The following is a 24,387-nucleotide window of genomic DNA, read 5'->3' on the forward strand; positions in this document are numbered from 1 at the left end:
CCAGTAGATTTAGTTCTAGACCAGCAGCATGAAACAGCGGGCAATTCTAATGCAGATGTTTTTGGAGCAGCTACAACTTCATGTGAAAATCAAGGTCTGTACCTATGTATAGAACCAGCGGCATAGCAAAAATATGAGTTCTTCTAAATGTTGAGGTATGTTCTGTGATGGAAGTGGAAGAGGTATTTTTAACCTCTTAGCACTATCTGCCCATAAACTATTAGGACAGCAGGAGCTTCATCAGGTACTTCTTCAACTTACTATTTTCCAAAAGCACAGATTATTTGAAAAAATTATAACCTTTGCCTACATTTTCAGAATACTCAAGTCACAGAGCCCTGGAAATGGAAGATAACAGAAACTGATTCTGTCATGAGTTTGGCCCTCAGCAAGGAAAGAGCTCTCTGCAGAGAGCAGCTTCACATGACTGATTTTATTATTGTGGGTGTCACTGAAATGGTAACAGCATTCCTTGTTTTCCAAATACAGCAGCTAGACTGCAGTGACTCTCCTATGTGTGACTGCTCTGACTTACTGCACACTTTCACCTGCTGAGTGACACAAAGTCCTCTGAAAAGCCAGCAAATCATGAAGCAAACAGGTCAGAGCATCACTTTAAACAGCAGGCAAGCAAACCAGCTAATTATGCTTTTCTTCAACAAAGAAGACATGACAAAGCCAACACCAAGCACAAGGCAAAAATTCTTGTTCTTGGGTCAGTCTGCCTACACTATGTGCTTTAATTGGTATGGATTTTTAAAGAAAGAAAAAGCCAAAATTACTCACAGGCCTGCTCTGCCCACCTCTTAGGAGAGGGAGACAAAGAGATTTACACTTACTGTCTGCAAGATGCCTTTTGGAAGTTGCTACCACAATCAAACAAAACGCTCTGCTAAGAAATGCTAAAAGTCTGTTGTTTTCTTGAAGGATTAGAGGTTATTGAACAGGAATTACAAGAAAGTATTAGTTCCACTTAAGGTTCTCAATAAAATGTATCTATTGCTAGAATTACTCACAGATTATTACACCACGGAAGGAAATGCTTTTGCTCTACACATCTTGCCTTGTTCATATTCTTGCATCATCATAGCTGTTTGAGTACTGCTGCTATTCTTGTGTATTACCACTTTCTCCTCTGTCCTACCTCTTTCTTTTCATGTCAGCTTTGTAAAGGCAAAAAATTACTATAAGGAGGAATTAATTTCTCTCTTTCAAATATGTCCAGACAACTTAGAATCTGCTTCACAAGATGACACAGAAGTTTACAAACTACATCATTATTTTATCAATAGAAAAAACAGTAGTGCTTTGGTAGCAATACAAGGGGAATCTCCCCAAATTTCAACATGGAAGGTGGAGTCAGACTTCACAGAAAATAATTTTCCTGGAGAGGCCTTTGGTTTGTATAGGGATGGGTGAGAGGGTGGCTACGTGTGGGATGTGAGGCAGGGATGAAGGAGGTCACACCTGGGACAGAGGTGTGACTGAAGGCTGCCTTCTGAGCTGGCTGAGGCACTGATCACTTGGTGTGACAGCCTGGACCACGCCTCACTGGCTGTGGGTCTGATCTGAGTCACTACAAAACGTGGACAACACAAAGGAGTGAGAAGGGCAAACCTATTGACCGGAGTTGTTTTTACTCTGAAGTTGCATCTAGGATGATTTCTAAGCCAGCAGGTCATAGTGACCTGCATGTAAGACATAACTGGTGGAAACTGTAAAATTTAATGATAAGCACATTTTTGCTGTTGTTTGTTTTTAACTTATAAAAAATTAGCAGCCTGGGTTACTGAATTTTTAAATTCCAAATAAGCTAAAGTAAAAACTAGGTAGCAGATTTAAGTGAATTTCTGAAGTATGTTATACTTCTAATATCTGTGAAAATTTCTAACTCCTATTGATTTCTACCAGATTTTGTACTGCTATTGTCAAAAACTTTTAGACTTCAAATTAATGAGGCGTTAAAAGATGTGCATAAGTTCTATTGTGATCAAGAAGTAACTTTATTATGTCTTTATATGATTTGTTGAATTAATTGCCTTAGTTATTGACAAGGGAAGCAGCAAAACAAATAAAAGTGCACTCCAAGACTGACATATATGTAGCATATGTCAACTATGTATTGTGTTACCAGTGTAAAACAACGATGTTTGTAAAACAATGGTATTTTGCATAAACAAAACATTACAAACTCAACAAATTAATTATCCTGAACAAGGAATTATTACCTCTTCTGAGCTGTTTCAAGGGAAAGTACATTGTTCTGTGCTCATCAGGATCCAAAACATTTAAATGTTTCCCTCTTCCACAACAGTTAATCCCAAAGTGACTCAGACAATGGCAACACACAGAGGCATGAACCCACTACATTTCTCCAGAATCTGGATGCTTTGCTCTTTTGCAGTCAGTGACTACAGCCTATTGTTGTGATTTTTATTTCTACTGCTTTACATTTCTGATTAGTTTTCATTTTTATTTGCTAAGTAACTATCACATGCATCCAACAGAGAAGGCCAGACCACACCAAAGTCAAGAGAAGTAGCTTAGAGATCTTATTTTGCACAGTCTTGCAATTCAGAACTCTCTATTCCTGGTCCTAGTGTTACAATTATGTAATGTCTGGCCATAAAACTATATGGGATGTCAATTTACTGTTGTGAAAAGAACACTTACCTTTATCAAAAATTTCTTTCAGTACTCCTCGTTTTATAAGCTCCTCTCTGCTTTGCCTCATTGACATTTTTCTTTCCAAAGCTGTAAGCAAAGGATAATGGTCAATATAGAGAGAAAAGAAGGGAAATTATTGTTTTAAAAGTCTCTATGCCTTTTAAAGGCATTTTAAAAATGCTCTTTCTCCACTTCAAGTCAGTGGCAGTTCAGCATCTCGAAATAAAGTCTACTGGTAGTCCAGAGAATCTGTCTGCAACTGAAGTGTGGCTGTTGTTGACAGAAATGGCAGTAGACTGACTGATTTGAGGGCATGTCTGCACACCCATTGCCTGATTTTGACACATAAACCAAACATTTCTGATTTCTGTCGAGAATTAGAGATAGCAAAAGGAGAAAAAGGAAATTAGTGCAGAAGCTGGAGAGGGAAAGGTTAGAAAGAAGGCAACAAAAAGGCTCAAAGCAAGGAAAGATGTGGCCACAGAACATGGCCACAAACTGTCCAGGCTATGGAAGAGAATGAAAGCCAAAGATTCCTTGCAACTTGTTCCAGTGAGGGAAGATCAAGGTGGTTGGGACAGGGCAAAATATGAGCTGTTTAATAGAGCCTTCTCTTCCCTGGAGATGTGTTTTCCCCAAAAGAAATGCAAAGGAGGGAAACTCCAAGAAAGCCACTACAATTCACACCACATCTGAACAGCTTGAGTTCTGTATTGGCTGCTTGGAGACCGGGGTCACTGAGGCAGCAAAACGACACATAGAAAATACATGTTTCTTTAGTGCAGTAATAATTAAAACAATGTCCAATTAACCAAAATGCCACAAAGGACATGCATGCAGGCAAAGAGCTGAAAGCCAGCAAGCTGGGGATTCAAGGAGTGGTGTGACGGAGCGGCTGTGACTGAACCTGCTCTGTGAGAAACAAGTCAGTGCCTGCCAAAAAAGAGGTACAGTCAAGGGCAAGTGGCTTCTGCCATATGCTCCTCTATCAGACCCAGCACTGATGCACACAGACACAAATGAACTGGGACTTAGCATCCTCAGCCTGCCCAACGCAGATTTAAAGCAAAAGAGGCTTGGAAACCCTCTCGTCTCCCCTGAAAACAGGAGGGTGCAACCTCTCTTGGTATTGCTGTGTGTTGACTGTTCTCACAGGGACACATACATCTGAAGAATTAGCTATGCTTATATGGCACACTGTGCTCATTGCAACTTATTTGCTGCCAGATACGTAGGGCTCAGTATGAACAAAACCAGCTGTGCTTTACTCTTCTCCATTGGATAAATACAAGCTTCTCTATTTTTAAAATCAGTTTTGAACAAGTATTCTTTGGGACAAAGATGACCAATGTGTACATTCAGAAGCTAGTTAAAAACCCTGCACTCCCCAGGGACAGACACACTCTCTGAACTTCAGCGTGGATCAGAATTAAAGGCAGGTCCCTTTGCTGAAGCACAAGACCCCATATCCATTAACCAGCCACATGGTGCAGTTTGATTTTGGAGAGCATTAGCATAACAGCCACAGCATTTTCCAGAGTGCCTTAAACCTGTTTGAAGAAGCACTTTAGGCACCTCAATGACTTGCAATGAAACACTGATTTCTAAGTTTCTAATACACTTTTGAAAAGAAAGGCCCAACGATAAATCTCTGGGGTCACATTGCAGACTCCCCAAGCTGTCTTTTCTGTGTGCTGAAAGGGTCTTGTTCTGGTACAGCATTTAAAGCTTTTTCCTCTTCCTCCTTAAGAATAACTGCTCTCAGACCTTCCAGGAAAAGCCAGAGCAAGCTGCAGTTAATTCCTGAGCCTTCTCCACCAAATAAATTGTTAAAACTCTGACTGAGTTTAAAAAGCAATTTGGTGGCATCCAGCACCTTTTCCAATAGGTCTCAAAAAGTGCAATTTCCTGTCAGAATAAGCAGCAAACTGAATTTGCTCTTCAGTGGGAAACCAAGCTGGGTGAATCAGCAGCAAAGCAGCAGTTTCTGCACCTAGACATCAGCACTGCCCACAGAACAAAGATTCAGGCAAATTCTGTTTCTGTGCTTGACCACAGATAGCTAAGTAACAGATCCACATGTTGCAGACAAATTCACTGGCATGCACCTGGGTGCCCTGTCTCACCCTCCTGCCCAGTCAAGACCTGGTTATGCAAGGTAGCAGCATTATGACCGACTCTATGGCTAGGAGGTCTCACCATATTATCATACTAATGTAAGAAACACAGTAATTTTGCAGACTGGAGTTAAGGCTTTTGGGGAATCAGGTGCTAAAAAGGGCTATCAGGACATTTAGAAGTGCAGGAGCATCTTTTCCAAACCAGTTGCTGAGGCAGACCCTCCAGTAGTGACCAAGACTTCTCAAAGTAGTGGACTATTTTTGTAGTCACAAAATTTTAAAGTTAGAATATATATATTTGGAAGACTGTATACAGTCAGATTTCTCAGATACTCCCTATTGTAATCTGCTTGTGTTCAAGAATGAAAAAAAACACAACCCTCGAGCTGAAGCTCAGACAAAACCAATTTTTTAGTTTCTAAATCCTTTCTAAGTAGGTACAAGACTTATAGTATTAATTATTTTCCTACTAAGCCAGTTTAATTAATAAGATATTTAGAGGAAGGGAATGCTGGGCTAAGAGCAGAACTGAATGATAACAGATGTTATACTAAAACTATGGAACATGCTGCCTTTCTTCAATACAAATCTTCTCCCCAAACAAGTGTCATGCACTTAAGTGCATAACCTGCTATGCTACTGGTGATCAGATGGGAAAAAAATATAAGCATTTGGATGAAGAACTCATTAGGATCTAACACCCTGAACAATGAAATGCTTTACTTGGTCTAGATTTTTCTGGCTAAGATTGCCAGTTCTAATATGAAGGATTTTCTTTTCAAGCAGAAAGCTGGTACAAAATAAATTAATTCACTCTCCACTGAGAAGGAATCCATTCACAGCTGAGGATAAATATAAACCTTTGAATTAATCCTTGATTCATGAGAATTGTGTAAATTCTGTGATGGTAAAAAAATCAATTATAATTAATATTTAAGATGTAGTACTTCATTAATGGTTTTCCTTGGTGATTAACCTCATTTTTTTTTCATTTGTACAACTTTCCAGGAGATTAGAAATAAGCATTAAGCCCTCTTTATGGGATCTACTTATGCCAGAAACTAGTTACTGTAACAAATTCATCCACTCTACAAGAAACTCTCAGTTACTAGTTTACAGAAATGAGCCTATGTGTATTTTATGGTAGAAGTATACAGATTTTGCCAGTGTGCTCTGCAGTAGGCTGTTCCTTTCATGCTTTGATGAAGAAACAGTGGGAAATGTTTTTATTAATGTTTCTGAGCTGGTATTTTTGAACTCGTCCCTCAGGAGCAGCCCCCCTCTGCTGTTCAAGCAGAGTTTTTCTCTGTGGCAGACCCATTAAGATCAGTAAAGCCTTGACAGGGTTAGGAGGAGCTCCTGCCCCTCCATTCTGGAAATCAAACACAGTTTTGTCTTTATTCCTTTAATAGGCCACCGTGCTCCGTGATGGCAGTGGCTGTGGGCTGCTCCTCCAGCTGAGAAGGTGAAGCTCGCCGCTGCCTCTGTGCCAAGCACTTCTGCTGCTCCATTAACCAGCCAAAGAGGCATTTATGTAGTCATGACACACACAGCCCTTCCGTCCTCCCATCCTGCCCTCCAAGACTAAAGCATCTCAGATGAACTATTCCAACCTGCATCTATATGAGGCAATAATAAATTAATAATAAATATTATTATTATATGAGAAAATAATAGTGTCCTCCTTTGCAGCAATTGTAATGCTGCTGCTTAACCGAGAGGTGGACTAAATAAACAAGTCCTGCCCTTTTCATCTGACAACTGAAACTAAATCCCAGTCTGTGCTGGCCAGTTGGATCTTAACCTTGCTTTTTTTCTGAGGTTGTCCTTGGCTTTTGTTTTGAAAAGCACTGGGGGATGCTTTGCATGAATTGTCCCTTTCAAAGGCCACTATAGTTTTTATGATGATTTTAGAAAGCAAAGGTTATTATAGGAAGAAGCTGAGAGCAGAAGCTTTCTCGTGCATCAATTATACTTGCTTTCAATAGGAATCTGCTTTGATAAAATAATTCAGATTTTAATAATTATAAACAAGCAAACCAATTGTTTTGCACAATGTTTAGATAAACAACCATCAATGTTTTCTTGAGATTTATATGGAAGAAGAGATTTTCAGATGTAATGGATTATGTATCAAAAAATGTTACATCATCTTGAAATTTTCCCAACTATGTAGATTTTCTTGGCAATCAAATGGAGCAGGATTCAGCTGATACAAATTTCTACAGTGTGGACTTCTGCCTCTGAGTTGGCCTTCTTATATATATTAAGAGCAAGTCTTTAACATGATTAACCTCAGACTAATGTAAGAATCTAAACAAGATTGAACTGCACCTTGGAAGTGCCTGTTAGGCTTCACTGACTGCAAAGGAAGCTAAGGGTGAGCAGCTGAGATAAAGATGCATAAAAATAAGGCTGAATATACTCCTGAAGTCAAAACTGACTGAAGAGGGTAGTTTTAAGAAAAGAAATGCTGCCATAGATTAAAGTATTAGACATCACTGAGGAAAATGCAAATGGTCTCTCTCACAGAGAGCTCCATTAATTTTGGGATTGTTCTAATAGCTCTGGCATGACACTCAGCACTGCTGTTGTGAGCTGGAGGTATGATCAGTGCCAAAACATAACTTGCTTGAAATAATTGTATTGCTCTGTTCATTGCTAAATGTGAATTTTGCCTGGCTTCAAACATAGGTCTCTTGAAGCCTGAGGAAAGTAAAAATACTCCAACAGGTTTCTGAATCTTTGAGATTTAAAGTTCCTTACAGAAGTTTTGAGCATCTTTAATACCAGCCTAGTTTTTCTTGCAATAGTACCAACTACGTAATCTAATTCAGGCAGATTGCCACCTAGAAGAGATTGGGAGCCTCTTTTTGTCTGTGTGTCTGCCAGTGACATTCCTTGTTGTGACTGTAACCTAGCACTACCATTCTATGAGATAAAATAAGTGAGTGTTAGAAGGAGAAAAATAGGCTGGTATAGAAGGTTAAGCTTGATTTTGAAAAGTGTGTAGAGTACCTCTCCAAATCAGCTCCAAATAAACCCCCTTCAGTATGTGAATCGCTTGGAAAACATCTGTGGCATGTGCTACAAGACAAACTAATAACAAAATAAAACCCCACAACATTGATGTCACACTAAAGAGTAACTCAAAGCATTCTTTAAGCAAACCAGGATCGTGATTATAGAGGTGGAAGAGTGAGGTACAGACAAGCTGAAACAACTTGGTGTGTCACCTGCTACACCAGTAGCAAAACATTAACAGCACCTGTTTCTGTGACCAGGGGTCAACACTCTAGGCTAGGAAATGACCCTTCTAGACTTAAAATTTGGTACTTTAATAATTGTCAATAAAATAACAGGAAAAAGAGGCAAAAATAAAATTACCCCCTGCCCCCCACCAAATGAATAGTTTTCTTCTACTTCATTTCCAGTCTTGCATGTACAACTGGATTTATTTTAGATTATGACTATGCAAAAACATAGAGAAGATGATGTCAGGGCATCTTGCTTCCACTCAAATTCAGACCAGCTCAAGACAATGGTTCCTTTCCAGTTAGAAGCACTGGACTGGGAGCATGATAAACCTTTATTTGTGACAGGTAAGCCTTTGAAATAACACAGTTAAAACATACACATTCCTTTGAGAGTGCAGGATCAAATCTAAAATTCCTGGTCACTCACCAGAAGAGTGTAGGAGTTGTAACGGTTGGCACACCTGGTAACTACAGATAAAAATTCAATCATCTCTTCCTTACTGATTGAGACAGAAAGTAAAACTGGGGAAGAAGTGAAAGCATCCTTAAGAAAAGTGTAGACTTGTACTGACCATTACTACACCTAAAGTGCCAGAGGACAGACTTGGGAGGAAAGTGGATGCAAAGCCAAATCTGCAAATACAGAATTGCAGAAGCTAATAAAAATACTGCAAACCACACTAAGTAAGACCACACAGTAACACAGCTCAGAAATACAGCATACAACCAGAAATTCAGCAAACTCAAGGAAAGGCAGAGAAATTATATCTGAACAACTCTACCACAATAGTTCTTAATTCTTTCTGAACCAAAGAAATCAGAAACCTAATCCAAGAACAGATGGACTGGGGTTTTTTCATACAGAAAGACTAAAAAAATCAATCAAAGAAGGTGTCTTCCTAGGGAAAGAACTACACTTCAAGTTAGATCCAAAGAAACATAACCAACATAATGGATTTCACAGGCCAAGGTGAGAGAGCCTGGCAGAAGGTGAATACATGAAAACAGGAGCTAATACAAGAAATCTTGAAAAACATAACAAAATCTGTGAGTTTGGAAAAAAAAAAGAAAAAAAACCCTAAGAAAGTGGATTTGAAAAGAAAACAAGATTGTAGACACCTTAAGAAAAATGTTACCACCATCAGCTGCCCATCTAATAAACAACACAAGAGAACTCCACTGTGTTGGTGAACTGTGATAATCTATCAAAAGGATTTTGGAAAGACTCCCATTTTTATACCTTTTATACATAATTGCTTTTCTAGTCACACTTGAGAAGTTAGAGATAAATTCAGAAAGCAGACCAGAATATTGAAAAAATGAAGAAAATACATTTCTTCTGTTCTTCCCTCTGAATTGCTGCACAGTGTTTCCATGAGTTCCTAGGTAGTACCGGGTCAAGGACTGGAAAGCTGAGCCACCAACAGGTATTGCTTTCCGCAGCTCAATGGAAAAGGAGATTCTGTATCTTAGTTAAAGAAATTTGCAACAAGGTACCACAGACTACCTTAATGAACACCTGCTCTGCAAACACAGTGTGAGCGCAGAGTGGAAAGCCAAAATTTAGCACTCAGACACTTCTTAATTTAGGCATCAAAAACAGCAGTGAGGGCATGGTACTGACTTATTAGAAGGCTTTCATCCAAGCAAGAAACCTGGCAGGCTAGAATAGCCCCTGCTTATGTCCATACTGCTACCAGTACCCTATGTAGCTATAGCTATGTTAAAGCTAAATTTACCATAGTGATTACCACCACAATGATTATGTCCTAAGCACCAGCAAAAGGCAGCTGATGCAATCCTTGTGGTAGGAGATCCATTCACATTTTCACAAATGATGGTTTCCCCTACAGGCTTCTAGGTAAAAACATGCAGAAGTTCTAGTATCAAAACAAAACTAAGAATATGGATTCTACACATCAAACCTTTGCAACTGGACAAGATGAGTGATGCCACCTGAAAAAAAATATGTGGCAACATCAGAAGCAGTTGTACATCCCAAGGAATGGCTGCTTTTTTACAAGTGACTTAACTTGCTTTAGGCACCTTGCAGTCTCAGATTTCTGTATGTACACCAGACAAAAACTATGCTAAAAGCAAGTGGGTGAAGGGCTGGGTGAGATATCTGCAAGGTGCTCCCTTTACCCTGAGAAGATGGTTCTCAGAATTATGATACTGCAGTAGGGATCTGCAGTGCCATCTGTAACAGGAGAAATGTCTATTTGCAATATTGCAGTATTCTGCAGCATAATAGTTCAAGGGACCTCCTTCAAAACAAAAAACATGGTGGGCATTACTTCAATAAGGTAATGACTCCTGTGGCTCTCTGGAGAGTTCTCTCCATGACAGAGTTTACATGGCATATAACTACCCGGGTAAGCTGCTCCTTTTGGATTTGCTCCTCATCAGACAACACTTCCAGATGGCAAAATACAGAGCACAGTTTACATAAAGATGTCTAGCAGATGTCAGGAAACTGGATTTTTCAGAATAATTTTTAATGGTGAAGGAGTCCTGGGAAAAATGGGGAAAAAATTTAGAGATAAAACCAAAACAGTGGCAGGCTGATGATAAGAAGGCAGAGAGAATTCTTGGACAGACCACCTGAAGATGACAACCAAGCTACTGGCCAATATCTGGTCCCCTAGTTTGCCAGCTGGGAGGATCACCTTGCTGACAGAAAAGAGACCTGTACTCAGTAAGACAAGCTGCACAACTCTCTGTAGCAGCAGCCAACTGCTGTGCATTTTCACAGCTTGAGTTCACCTTACAGCTGTAACTTTACAAATATATATTGCCTGGTACCCACTGCCAGACAGATGTGTAAATCCAGTGTTTTACTCCCTAACAACATCCTATTTTTGCTACACTGAAAAAGACCTGCTCTGCTGGATGTTCCGATTTCACCAGAAAGGGATTTGAGATAATTTTAAATATATTTGCACATTACTCAAACACTGTTGAAGTTTCCACTTGCACTGGAATAATAAGTACACCATAGACTCCCAAACGGACACACAAAATAGATGGGGACTTGTTTATCTGTGTCTACATGTACGCATTCTAAAAATAAATGATACAAAGCACAGCTTGTGACTAAGAAAAACCTACTTAAATCTGAAGTTGGCTTAGTACTGTTTTGAGAGAGATGTTATGAATATTTAATATATTTCTCAGAAACCATCACTACTGTTATACACCCAGAAAATCTTGACTAAGCACACACAAATTAAAAATGCATTTGTTATTGAAATGAACTGGCATCAACCCTTCAACACAGACCTCTGTTAGGAGCCAAACAGGAAATAATTCATTTAATGCTTGATTATAGGAATGACTGAATCACAAAGCAACAAACACTTCCTCCAAAATAAGAAGATTCTTGAATTGCAGCTGTCACACCATCCAGCAATTATATTTGGATGATATTTCCAGCTTGTGCAATGGCACTAGCTGGCTGGTACATAATGCTGTAAAAACTCCAAAGTGTCTTTAATGCCAGTGTCTTATCTCCCAAAATACTGCAGTCTGCTTTCTGACTTGGTAGCTGATAACAGTTCAAGCTACAGTAAAGGCCCACCATGCAATTTCAACATGTTTTACACATTCAGAGTCTTGGTCTGACTTTCTATTCTTCCTTTGGTGTGAAAAGATAACATTCCCAGATGGAGAGAAAGTTTCCATTATACATGGTGGTCCTCTGGAATCAACACACTTTAAAAAGACCAGACTGCAATTTCAGTTACAGTAACATGAATGCAGAACAGTTTCATGAGAATTTGACATGCACCATCCTGCTTGTACTATGAATTATTCCATTACTTCAACAGGAGATATTTTTAAATAAGCCACCAATGATGACATTGTTTTATGCGCCTCTCCAGCAAATGTTGAAGTTATGTAAAAAAATAAGGCATTTTTCCTCTTAAGTGATCTTAATGATTTTGTGTGTGTGTGTGTGTTTGTGTTTGTGTGTGTGTATGTGTGTGTGTGTGCAAAAACACAGTTCTGATGCTTGTCTGGGATGGGGAGACAGTGATGAAGATAGGGAACATGTTTAGATGATAACAGTTTTGAACTGAAGCATACTGATATAAGAAGCAAATTTGAAAAAATAATAGGCAGGAAGGACAGTGAAGTGAAGGAGATATGATTAATACTCTGGACATTTCTTACAATGTAATCATATTATAAATGCAGATAATATTGTCAGTCTCATATCTCAGTATTCCAGTGTACGTATCCCTGCTTTCCAGAAAAGTTTTTCTGTTAATTGTGTAGAAAACCAAACAGAAAATTGGAAGAATCATAGATGATCTAAGGTTAGAAGCAATGGTACTGAAGGAAAAAGGCCATGACAAAAAAAGCCAAATATTTTTCACAGTAGTGTTAATCCTGAAGAGCTTCATCAGAATTGGAGAGTGAAACTCTTCTTCACAATGAACTATGGAAGCCTTTCTAAGTGAAGTGTCACTTGGAGAACTTATAAAAGAAATCAATAAAATGGAGAGCAGCAAACTGCCAAGACCAGACAGTTTTCTTCCTAAAGTTCCTCAGGAAATCAAATATGAGCACAGTAAGTGTGACAGGTAACCTAGATAAGATTGAAAAGTGGGAGATGGCAAATAGAAGGTTGCTATTCTTTAGAGCCTGAAAGTCATCTGGGAATTACAGACCAGTAAGCCTGGTTCCAATCTACCAGGAATAGTTATGCAGAATAAAGCTAGAATTTGGGGACCTAGAACAGAAGACAGACGAGAGAAGAATCATTCCGGGTTTGAAGTCAATGAATGAAGATGCATGTTCCAAGTTGGCCTCTTCAGAGTTCCAAAACTCCTATGTTAAGGTCATTGGAAGAAATAAAATTGAATTAAGTAAGGGTGATTATCCTCTAGTGGAATAACAACATGTAGAAATCAAAAAGGAATGCTCCATACATAAACAGAGGGATGTAGCATTACCCGCTGTCTTCTTCACAAGAACACAGTTAGGAAAGGTTAACCATAGGGAGATGACAAAATTTGCTGACTGCAGTCAAAACTAAGGCTGACTGCAAAGAGCTACCATAATTCTTATGACACTAAATGATGTGTGACAAAATTCAACATAGATAAGAGCAAAAAAGACATTGGGGAAAAGCAGCCCTAACTCCACATACTTAACAGCTATATTAGTCATTCCCACTCAGAAGACAGTGCTTGGAAACTCTGCAGAGAATTATCAGATAACATCATCTTAATGCTTGGGGCAGTAAAAAAAAAGGCAACAGGAATCTGAAATTACTAGGAAATATATACAGCCCCTTGTCCTAGTGTAATAGTCTGCAGCTAATACAAGTTTGGGCATCCATCCCCAAAGAGATACATCAGAACTAAAAAAGTTATGAAAAAATGAAAAAAGAATGACTTAAAGGGATGGGGTTTGCAGAGAAATAAAGAATAATAGCAGAACCACACTTTTTTGCCATATCTTCTTTTATAGCAAGGTCCTGGTTCCCCTGATATTCAAAAAAACCCATGGTAACTGTCATCTAGGCTGTGCACTGTGTAAACCAGACCATTCCCTTGGAGGAAAATCAAGGCACAAAACATAAAAGATAACATCAGTACACATATTCCACACATCCCCTGCAACACCAGACAGTGCTTCCTTGGCCTGGCATAGCCTTTCAAAGGATCCCCACAGCTCTCGCATGCTTCCAGACCCAGAGGTGAGAGGAAACCCATGGCACAAGGGTTTTTGCCCTCTGAATACATGAAGTGGGCCTCATTCACCCATTCATGAAATGCCAGAGATAAAGATCACCCAACAAAATGGTCAGGGTGCAACTGAAAAAAAAAAAAGGTGCATTTGTGCACAATGCCTTTTTTCATTGTGGAATTGTCTGCATGAGATATCCATTAAAGCTAAATTTGGTTCCAACAGCACAAAGGGTAAATCCACACGGCTTGATTTGGATGCAGCTTTCAGCTTATGAATTTCTGAGTGCTGCAATCTGATTTCTTAAATCAGGAGTCAGATAAATAGATGCTTACCCTGCTTCTTGCATGTAACACAACTACTGAGTACAAGAAAAGATACTGGACTACCACGGACTGTGGTTTGATCTACTATGTCTGTCCTGGAGTCTATTTATTTTTATATCATGTGCTTAATGAATCAGGGGAAATACCCTTGATCCCAACACACAAAACTATTCCATTATCTAATAGTCAGGAAATGTGCAAAGGCATTTGAATTTTATCTCCTTACTATGCATGTCAGGAGATTATTCTCACATGATTAAATCAGACCTGTTAAGTAATACAGAGTTCAACACACTTACATCTAAAATGACAAAAATGGATTCAGGTTTCATGACCTGTGTAATGCCAGTTGCAAAAGTAGCTTACTAGCTAGTGTGGCATCTGGGTTTAGAAACCTTTTCCAAAACAGGCTTCAGGAATTTTCACGCATTAATTTCAGAGAATACTAAGACTTCTTTTACTTTGTTTCTTTCAGTTCTAGGAAGTACAAGAGTGTGCGTTGTATTTCATGTTGGGCAAATCTTAATTATTATTAATTGCTTTCTGGCAATACAGTATGCAAAGTGACAGTGGAATGTGAACCTGAACTCTGAACTTCTGCCCAGTGTTGGGTTATGACCTGACTGTAGATGGTTTTCTAACAGAGAATAAAGTTGACTTGTTCTGCAGATTTTGACAAATACTTCACAAAAGAGCCACAGAGATAATGCAAATCATTGCTCCATGGTAATTGCAAGTTTATTCAAAGATGACACTGCCTTGAAATATTTTTCTGAAGATTATCAAAATGCCATTATGTTGTTATAAATACATTAGTTAAAGTATTTTTCCTGTAGCTTCAAATTCAGATATAAGTCAGGAAAAAAACACAATTTAGTGAATAACTCTACCTAAATATTCTTCTGTTCCAACTTTATCCTGGCCTTTTTTTACACCAGTAATATTTAGATGATTTATTTTTGTGAAATTTCACTTCACTTATTTCTGTTGCATAATAGTAATAGATGTCAGTCTAACCATCATAATTAGTTGCTGTGGAGATGGCTGAAATATCATGAATTATTATAATTGCAGATGAGGAATAAGCAGCAGGAAAAAATGACATTGATAATGTGCAAATATTGCAAGGTTCCTTGAAACTAGTTGACTACAAGATATTTGAATTTGCCATAATAATGAGGAGGCTTACAGAATAAGGGGGTGGTGTACATTTCAGACAAATACACTGTGAAGAAACACGACAGTTATATATGTGACATCTTAAATTTAGCTTAACATTAAAGCAAAATTATCATACAACTCACACATCTTATGATTTTGTTGCATGTAATTTTGCTTAAGGCCTATAGAAAAGCCATTTGTGGCATTCACCTTTATTACTATGAGGAAAAAAAAATCAGCAGTAATCCATAAAATCAGTAGGTGTTATCCTGAATTAATCTTTGGCAGATAAATGAAGGAGAAACAGGTGTTCAAGCACCTGCATGAAAAACAGCTAGAATTGTCCCTTTGACATCGTTCTTTAAAAGGCAAGAATCATATTCTATCTTCCACTGGATACGAATGAACCTCTTGGAGGGAGAAAGGACTAAGTAGACAAAAATAAAATTCCTGATGTACTTTTTTATAGCAGAAGTCCTTTACATCGTGTTGTCTTTTGTTGCAGGGCTGCCTGGCGGTCCAATCTCACCTCAGAGCTGCATTAAGTGACTGAGTGTAATGATGCTGCCTTCATGCAGACACTGTGTGCACTCCCAAAATGACAGAATTATTAAATCTTTGCCTTTTCTGCCTCAGGAACAGGAAGCAATTGTCCTAAATTGAAAAAATATCCCAAAGTTATGCTTTTATGGAGAAACAAACTTCTAAAAGCTTGACTGAGCTAAATACTTAGTTAAATACTCTCTTATGTGCTGCTGTTCAGAGCTAAGTTGTTGCATTCTGAAATGTGAAGGGAAAGTGAGAAGCATTAAGGGAGAGTGAGAAGCAGCTCTCTGTAAAACAAGACTTCCTTCTGAGCACAGCTGAATGATTGATATCAGAATTATATTCCCAAGATTTCCATGCCATTATTTGGATAGCTTTTTAAACACCATAAAAGTATCCTGGCATCTTATGAAGATGATAAAGATGACTTACCTGGGTTGACCTACAAATGGTTGAGCTCCAGAATATCAATGTATTTTTACTGATTGAGCAATCAAACACCAAGTGTTTTTGGTATCAACGAAACTCCTCAGTTCAAAGACAATGGAATGGATTCTGTGCGGGTGAACTAGCACATTCCACTCTGACTGTGTGCAGAGACCAGTCCTCATCAGCCTCTTAACAAAGCAAAATCATGCTCCTCTGCTGTCTTATCCATCTATTGCACCTTTTCAAGGTACTGTTGCTGATGCAATAGTCTGATAATTAGGCTAATTTGATGTGAAACCTCTTGTTTTTAAACTCGAATAAGTACAAAACTGAAAATGCATCTGGTTTGGAAATCTTCTTTGTTTTGGTCGAAGTAAAGACTGCACATCTGCCATCCTCTTACAAAGGCAGGGTAGGATGCGCAGTGGTTACCTTTTACTTCTGCATGGCAAATGCAACCATAACACACAACAGCATACTGCAGTATTACGCATCGATACAGCTCTGGGGGATTATCTTAAATATTTTGGAGCTCAAATAGCCTTTTTTATGTTGCTTGTTAGATCCCAAGGAGGAGTCAGGAAAGTGTGTCTGCTAATCACAGAATTGTAGAACGATTTGGAACAGATCTTAAAGATCATATAGTTCCAGCTCCCCTCCCACGCGCAGGGATGCCGTCACCAGACCAGGTTGCTCAGAGCTCCAGGTAACACTGAAGGAAATACTCAGTCATCATTATATATGGAGTGGAATCAGACATATTCAGAACAGTTTTACTGCCTTGGCAAGGGACAGAAGAGAACTAAATAATTATGATTTTATATTTAATGACTCTGCATTTATTTAGTCAATTGATAGATATGGATATGCCAGCTGGCCTCTCCCCATCTCAATATATTATAGTGAGTTCTGACTTTCTTTCAAGAAAAAAAATAAAGGCCTGACTTATGTAATTAATTACTACAATCACAGAACCAAATCTGCTCTCATTACCTTTTTAAGTCTTAGATGAAATTATTCACTAGAGTTCATGTACTTACTGCAGATATAAACTGATGCACCAGAGTGCCCATATTTTTGCATTACTTAATTTGCTCTAAACAATAGTGTAAGCTGACAGCTTAAAAAGTAATTTAAAGAACAAGAATCTCTTCTGCAAAAAAAAAAAATCAATTTCAGTTGCTTGTCCTATTTGAATTTTTTTTTTAGTACATAAAAAGGTCTGAAAAGAGATAGAGGTGATCCATAGTTTCATACTGTTGTTTTCATTCTGTCTCAGAAATATGAGCTAAAAAGGTGTTTATTTACCTCTGGTTTTATTAATGACCTTTTAAGGGATTGAAATTATATTTGTTGTGTAATTTGTTCATACATTTTTTCTCTTTTTTCCAAAGAGTTAATCATATGTGTTTGATTGACACTATGAAAACCAAACTTTTGCACAGATTGGGTAACATTTTTTGCCACTCTTTTCTGGAGAGGATTTTAGCTGAACTACTCAGAATAACTGTCTTCCAGAGCAGATAAAAGTCGGTAGTTTTTATATGCATGAGAAAATGCAAATATAAATAGATAATAACCTCCATCTTCTCTGTAAATGTAAGAAAATGGAAATGAAAGCCCTCTTCCCATTGAAGGTCACTTTTACCAAAGATCAGACACCAGAGCTCAAAGGACAATCTATGATTAATTTGATTTTCCACATTCTTTATAAAGAAGAGGCTTTTTTTTTTTTTTTCCAAGTGACTTTTTGATTGCGTTCTGCTCTATCCCTTTCTTTGTGCCTGACATGCTGCAAGAAGAGCAATCACAGCAACACAAGCATTAGGTACAGGCTCTGACAACCAAAACAAACTTTAACAAAAAAATCAATTGACACATTAAAATTACTTTTGGTATCATCTTTCATCGGAAGGACAGTAATACATCCTAAGCCTATATAAACAGATTACTCAGCAATGCCAGAAGTGCAGCCAGTACTGGGGTGGGAAACAATAATTGTGATGCGCTAGAGAACACAGCACCGCGACTCTCGAGGGAAGGAAGAAAATGATCATCAGTTGAAATTTCAGGGGCAAAGTATGAATGGGAAAGGCTGAAATAATTGCCCCAGGTGGAACTTGATCCAAAAGCTAAGTTAGTGTTCTTGTTTTTGAGGAACTTTCTAAGTCATCTTCACTGACTCAAGTAGTTCTTAAAGACTGCCTTCCTCTGAAACATAATCCTTAGGAGAATGATTTTCCTTAGTTCATAGTTTAACTTAGAGAATACAGTGGATCCTGTAGCCAGTCACTAACACTCTCCAGAGCAATGCTGGTTTCCCTGGAAAGAATGTAAATCCCAAGGGGGAAAGAAACATGAAGAACCTAGAATTCACTATGCAGTAAGAGCAAAACTTTTCAGAGAAGCACAGACCCTGCATTATAATATTCCTGTGCTGAAGTAGGAGACCATGCTCCTCTTCCCTATGGGCTTGGACCTGAACAAAACCAGTCTAGGACTTGACATGTACATTGATAGCAGCAGCAAAGGGAATCTTTGCACCAACTTTCATGATGTGCAAAGGTAAATGCACAGAACAGATACCAGAAGTTGTGAGAAAAAGAAGACCAGGTCTGGCTTAGATATTTTTAAGAGCTTTCTAAAATAAAAGCTGCATATAGATTTTGATGGAGAAAACAGATGAGGAAAGCCTGCCTGGTGAAATCTTGATTATTTATGAAATTGCCCATGATAGAATTCATCAACTTACCATGCTTGGAAAGCAAATATCTTGATAATGCAAGAAAGCTTTCCGAGCTTTTCCCAAGTGTGTGTGTAGGAAAATATGATAAGAGTTCAGCTTTCTAGAAACTATGAATAAATAAATACATAAATATGGGAATTTTCCTTCTGGCCAATTTTGCTAATAGACTGTTTTGCTTTGCATTCTGCTCTAGTCCTTTAAATACATCCTCATAGTCACATTGAACCGTGAACTGTAGTTTTACTCAGGTTGAGTAATGAAGAGCACCAGTATCAGTGGAAGTTCATTGGCTGTGGACTAATTTTTTTGTAAGAGAACATGAGTCTGCTTATATTGCAGGGTGCAAAATGAATAGGAAAGAGTTTCTCATTAACTTAATGGCAGAGGTATGGCCTAGGGCCAGCCTTTCCTATACCACCAACACTGGCAGACTTTTAACCACACTTCCTAGAATGGACAGGTGATGTTTTTCACAGTATCACAATAGTTACGGGGCTCTTAAAAAAATACAAGAATTACTTCAACATTTTGCTGAAGAATAGTTCCTCAAGCCAGTTTGTATGAATAAAATAAAATGCTTCCTTTGAACTGTAAAATCTGAGGCTTTGGAACCTGACAAGAGGATGAGTCTGTCTTAAAGGCTGATTGTATCCAAACAAAATTTTCAAATCCCAGGTGAGCTAGGATCATTTTACCAGGAAGACCACACCCAAAAAGAGTCATTGCTTTTTCTCTCTTTGCTGATTTTCTTTTTTTTTCAGGAAGCTGCTCCTTTCTCATTCTTTGATTCTTTTCCTCTCCTTCAGTCCCTGAAAATATGCAGTAACTACATACAGGCTGACTGGAGAAGAGGGGAGGAAATTGCCTTGCCAGGCTGATAAAAGCAGTTGCTTATTAGCTTTCTTAAATCTGGGCCTGAGTACTCTCTTTTTTTTTTTTCCCCTCAGACTCCCCATTTTTTGTAAAGTTCCACGGGGTTGTTTTGCTGGACTCATAAATTACAGCACAACCCAATTCTCTTACTCTGTGAGGTGCTGCACTGTAATTAATAAATCATTTGAATTTCAACAGCAGCTTCTGTCAAGGAAGATCAAAGAGCCCAAATACTAGAGTAGTGTGTTAACATATTCTCTCTCGCATACTATTCCTGTGGGAAATCTAAGGCAAACTCCACATCTGTGCTTGATCCACAGAGGATCCTCACCACCATTCAGCAGCTAATGCCAGAGGATGGACAATCCTGCCCCACAGATCTTGTAGGATGGAGCATCACTGCTCTCTGCCCCATAGATCTTGTAGCAATAAGCACTAGGATGACAACAAAATACGTCTGCCCCCCACAAAGCCCTCTGTTCCTTAGAAAGTGGGAATACATAATCTGAGTTATGACTTCTATAATTTTCTGTGGTTGAAGGAAATTTCACTTTGTTGGCTGGATCCATAAACCTGGCCAATAACTAAAAAAAACAAAGGACCTACATCTCCAACTAAACTAGCTCCACACACACTCCGGAAACTGGGTTTGCAGGAGTTACACTTTTGAAATGAAAACACTGTTTCATTTGAAATTGATAGAACTTTGGTAAGTAAAAATATCAGGCTCACTCTGAAAATATTATAAATTCCATCTCTAAATGTACAAGTAAAAAACAAATCTTGCTGGGAAAACTGAAACATGGTATTTTTCACATGAGTACTCATTTAAGGGAGGAAAATCAGCCTTTAACCTTAATAAGTTCTGTTGCAGCTAGCTGAAAACTATCATCTTCCCTACAGATTTTAACATTTGTGATGACTTTGCTTTCTTCAGTAGAATTTAAATGAGGAAGAAATGGCTTCAACATAAATAAATAAAAAGTTTAAAATGTCTAAGAAGCTCTTATCATCAAAGACAGTTGATTTAAGAAATATCTTAGCAAGCCCCTTTTTAATTAGAAATATTAACCTTTCTGCTTGGAAATAAGCAAGCATATTACAGTGATACCCTCAGATAGGTTCGTGATGAGAGGTTCACTTAAGAGAAGCCCAGTTTAAATGAGGCAAGAGATAAGGTATTGTCACAATATGAATTGCTTTCCTTTAAGATTACATTGCCTTCATCTAGCATTTTTATTTAAAAAGACCCTGTCACGTATCTCTGAGTATGAGTGCTCAGGGCAAATGCTCCCACAGTGTAATTTACTACTGAATTTAAGGAACCGAATAATGACAGATTTTATTAGTCCAGCAGAACAACCTTTAGACAGGTTTAGTTACCTGAACTCTGTTCATAAAGGACATATTTTAAAGTGGTAGAAGGTCAAACTCCTTAAAGGCAATCTCCTTTCACTGGGAAGAAAACACTGATTATTTCCCTGTCTGTAGTACTATTACTGGGGTGGTTAATAGAAATATTCTGAAGCATTATAACAGTGTTCAACTGGACCAGGATCCAAGTCCACCAAGACAAAAATAACTAAGCCCAGGTTTCACCTGACATCACCTATGATTTTTTTTTCACTTAGAAACAGCAGACCTTGCTGAACATTAGCTACAGCCCCTTGTCTTGCTTTAGTGTCTATTAATAAAAACACCTATTAATAAAAACATACTTATTATAAACTTAGACTCATGATACTTTGAATAAATTTATTATTATTTTTCCTGATGGAATGAAGCCACACAGTTCACATCAACATAACTGTTGCAATACCTTTTTCTGTTGAAATAAAAGAATTCAGGAAAACAGAATGTTTTGAAATCCAGAGAGAATGTTTCCCAAAATTCTTAGCAAAAAATCTCTGGGACAAAGACCTTTAAGGGCTTAGGAACTTGTTTCCACATTTTAAATATAAATGGCATCTTTTAGTTAAACACCATAGAATTTATCTTCTGGACTGAGGTATGTATATCTGCGCTAAAGTTTGGACAACAGGGAAAGGGCACTGAAGAGAACAAAATGAACCTGAAACTTCATCAGCCAGGTTGAGCCTGCCTGAAGTTTTAGACTACCTTTATACAAACAGGCTCCTTTTACCTTTTCAGGCCTGGCTGGTGCCTGCAGGGGCACATCTGTTCAGCTGTATCCTCTTCTCTAGTCTTTTATGCTTTATGGGTGAGGATAAAAAACTAACGTGTGTTCATTGCCTGCAGGAGGTCATAGACCTGATTTTACTTCAGGACATTGTTGCAGTACAGGAACAGAGAGGAAAGACGTGACTAAAAATCTTACATGGTTGTGTTGGTGAAGCAAATAAACCCTAATAATATAATAATGTGCTCCATGCTCCATATTGGGAACCTGCTGCTAAGAAAGTGGACATAAGCTCCATCCTATATTCTTGAGGGTCTCAGAGAAGTAGCTGGAAGATGAAAAGTGCTGATTACAACAAAGCTTGGTAAAATACTGTTGTCTCTGCAAGTGGATCATGACCACCGGGTACTTAGAGCTGTAAGTTTGAATGTCCAATCTTTGCACCAGGAATTTGCACTCTGTAGCCCTGAAAAGGCTAGTAAATTTGCTTATTAGCAACCTAACATCATATTCTGAGTAGAAATGTATTTCAACATAAAGCACAATGCACTGGAGACCCCACCCATTTGGATCATGGATTTGACAATTTATTAGAAACACTACCAGACTTACACTTTTTCAAATATTTTCCATGGGTCTTAAGGAAAACAGGATTAAATAGGGATGAAAGGGAGGTAGCTACTGACAAAGCTACTTTAGAGGCAAGCTGTACTTTTACGAGACTGTACATACACATGAGAACCCGTCTCCCATCTTGGTACGCCTTCCTGAAACAATCTGTCTTTAAAATATGACAAACAGCTAAGCAAGTATTGCATAAAAACATGTTGGCAGACTGCTTTTTTTTTCCTGTAAACTTTTGCCACATAATATTAAATACAATTATAAAGCATTCTCCAGATTAAATGTTAAAGAGGTCTAATGCTCCATCTCTTACTTCTGGCAATGAAGAACTTAATCTAATTAAAGCCTTGAGCTGAATGCGTCTGCTGGTTCTAATCCTCAGCAGTTTTATTATTAGGTTATGCAATCCTAATTAAAGATAATTTTAGACAACAGGAAATTTTAATGAGAGAAAAATATACACAATGTTCTTGTGGGTCTATTTAAGAATTATTTTTAAGGTTTATTTTTAGCCATTCGTTTTCCATGTATTAGATACAACTACATTCCCTCAGAGAAATCTCTTAATTTTAATATTTGCTATTGTAGTGCTGTCACTGTGTGTTTGCAGTTTGAATGCTACTGTCTAAAATTACGACTCACTTCAATGTTGTTCAATACATTAAAACACAGTGATATAGCACAGAGCCTTTGCTTCTTGATTCTAGAGTTCAACTTAAAAGGTCTCAATTTTCAAAAAGTCTTAAGTATCTACAGAGTCTTGTAACATTCTTTGATAAGCCATCTCACCAAATACGAGTGCTGAAAAACACTGCTTCGGAAAACCTACACCTCAACACTCCAGAGAAAACACATTTCAGCTTTATTTTTAGGAAGTGAATAAAAATGTCATGGAATTTCATCCACAGCTATCTCTCAACACCATGCTCTCCCTGTGGGGTGCTGCAGAAACAGTAATTTCGGTAAGAGTGACAGAATTATTGTAACTGTTATGGAAACACTTTAGTCCCCTACAGATGCCTTAGGGCACTCAGGAAGACCTAGCTCCTTGCCTGCAATGATCTAAGACCACAGCCAGAACAGAACCAGAGGAAATGAAGCAGGGGATGCATAATTTCTCTTCCAGTATGCCAGCTTTTTATTTATAAACTAAACAGGAGTTCAAAAGAAAGCATTGACGAAAGTTGAGCTTGATGTTATTATTCTGTGAATGACAATCACAGTTGGAGATACAGATCTACCAAAAGAGATTCTAGATGGCTGCAGCAAGGAGTAAAGGGGGAATATTTGCCTAGTTTTATTGTCCATTGTGGTGAGTGCATTATTGCTCAGAAAAGTAGCTGCAGGAGCTGTGTCCAGCCCTTTGAATTCAAAATACAAGCATTACTGGCCTTAAGGGGGTGAAAGTGCTCTTAGAGGACAAAACTGTCCTCTTGAATTCACTTTGTCCTTCTACAGATGCATGGCAAAAACTGTCTGCTAAGAGCACGCCTAAAGCAGTCAAGATTGCTGCTCTCTAAAGAATATCATATTCCTATTAGCCTACACTTCTGAGTACTGGGGCCTCAGCTGTGAGAGACACCAGTTCAGGATGTGCCTCTGGGGCACAGGAACAGAGGGATGACCCAGCTGCATGCCCCAATCCAGGCTGGCACTCCCCTGCTGCTGCTGGTTTAATGCCTTTGGCAGCACAGGAGTGGTGAGGGTCGCAGGCATTTTTGTGGACTAAGGAGGAAAGGGAGGGAGAAACTGCTTCAGGAAGCATGAGTAAATGAAGAGGAGAAAGCAAGAAAGAGCA

At 38.4% G+C, this 24,387-nt stretch overlaps 1 protein-coding gene across 1 annotated transcript in view; it reads right to left on the reverse strand.

Annotated features, from left to right (window-relative positions):
• Positions 1 to 24,387, reverse strand: part of PHACTR1 (phosphatase and actin regulator 1) — a 293,040-nt gene that overhangs the window by 68,126 nt on the left and 200,527 nt on the right. Inside the window, exon 5 of the mRNA XM_062498877.1 lies at positions 2,674 to 2,754. Coding sequence (XP_062354861.1) covers positions 2,674 to 2,754 — 81 coding nt within the window. The remainder of the gene's footprint in view (positions 1 to 2,673; positions 2,755 to 24,387) is intronic.

The sequence above is a fragment of the Cinclus cinclus genome, chromosome 1, assembly GCF_963662255.1.
Source record: "Cinclus cinclus chromosome 1, bCinCin1.1, whole genome shotgun sequence".
NCBI classification, from domain to species: domain Eukaryota; kingdom Metazoa; phylum Chordata; class Aves; order Passeriformes; family Cinclidae; genus Cinclus; species Cinclus cinclus.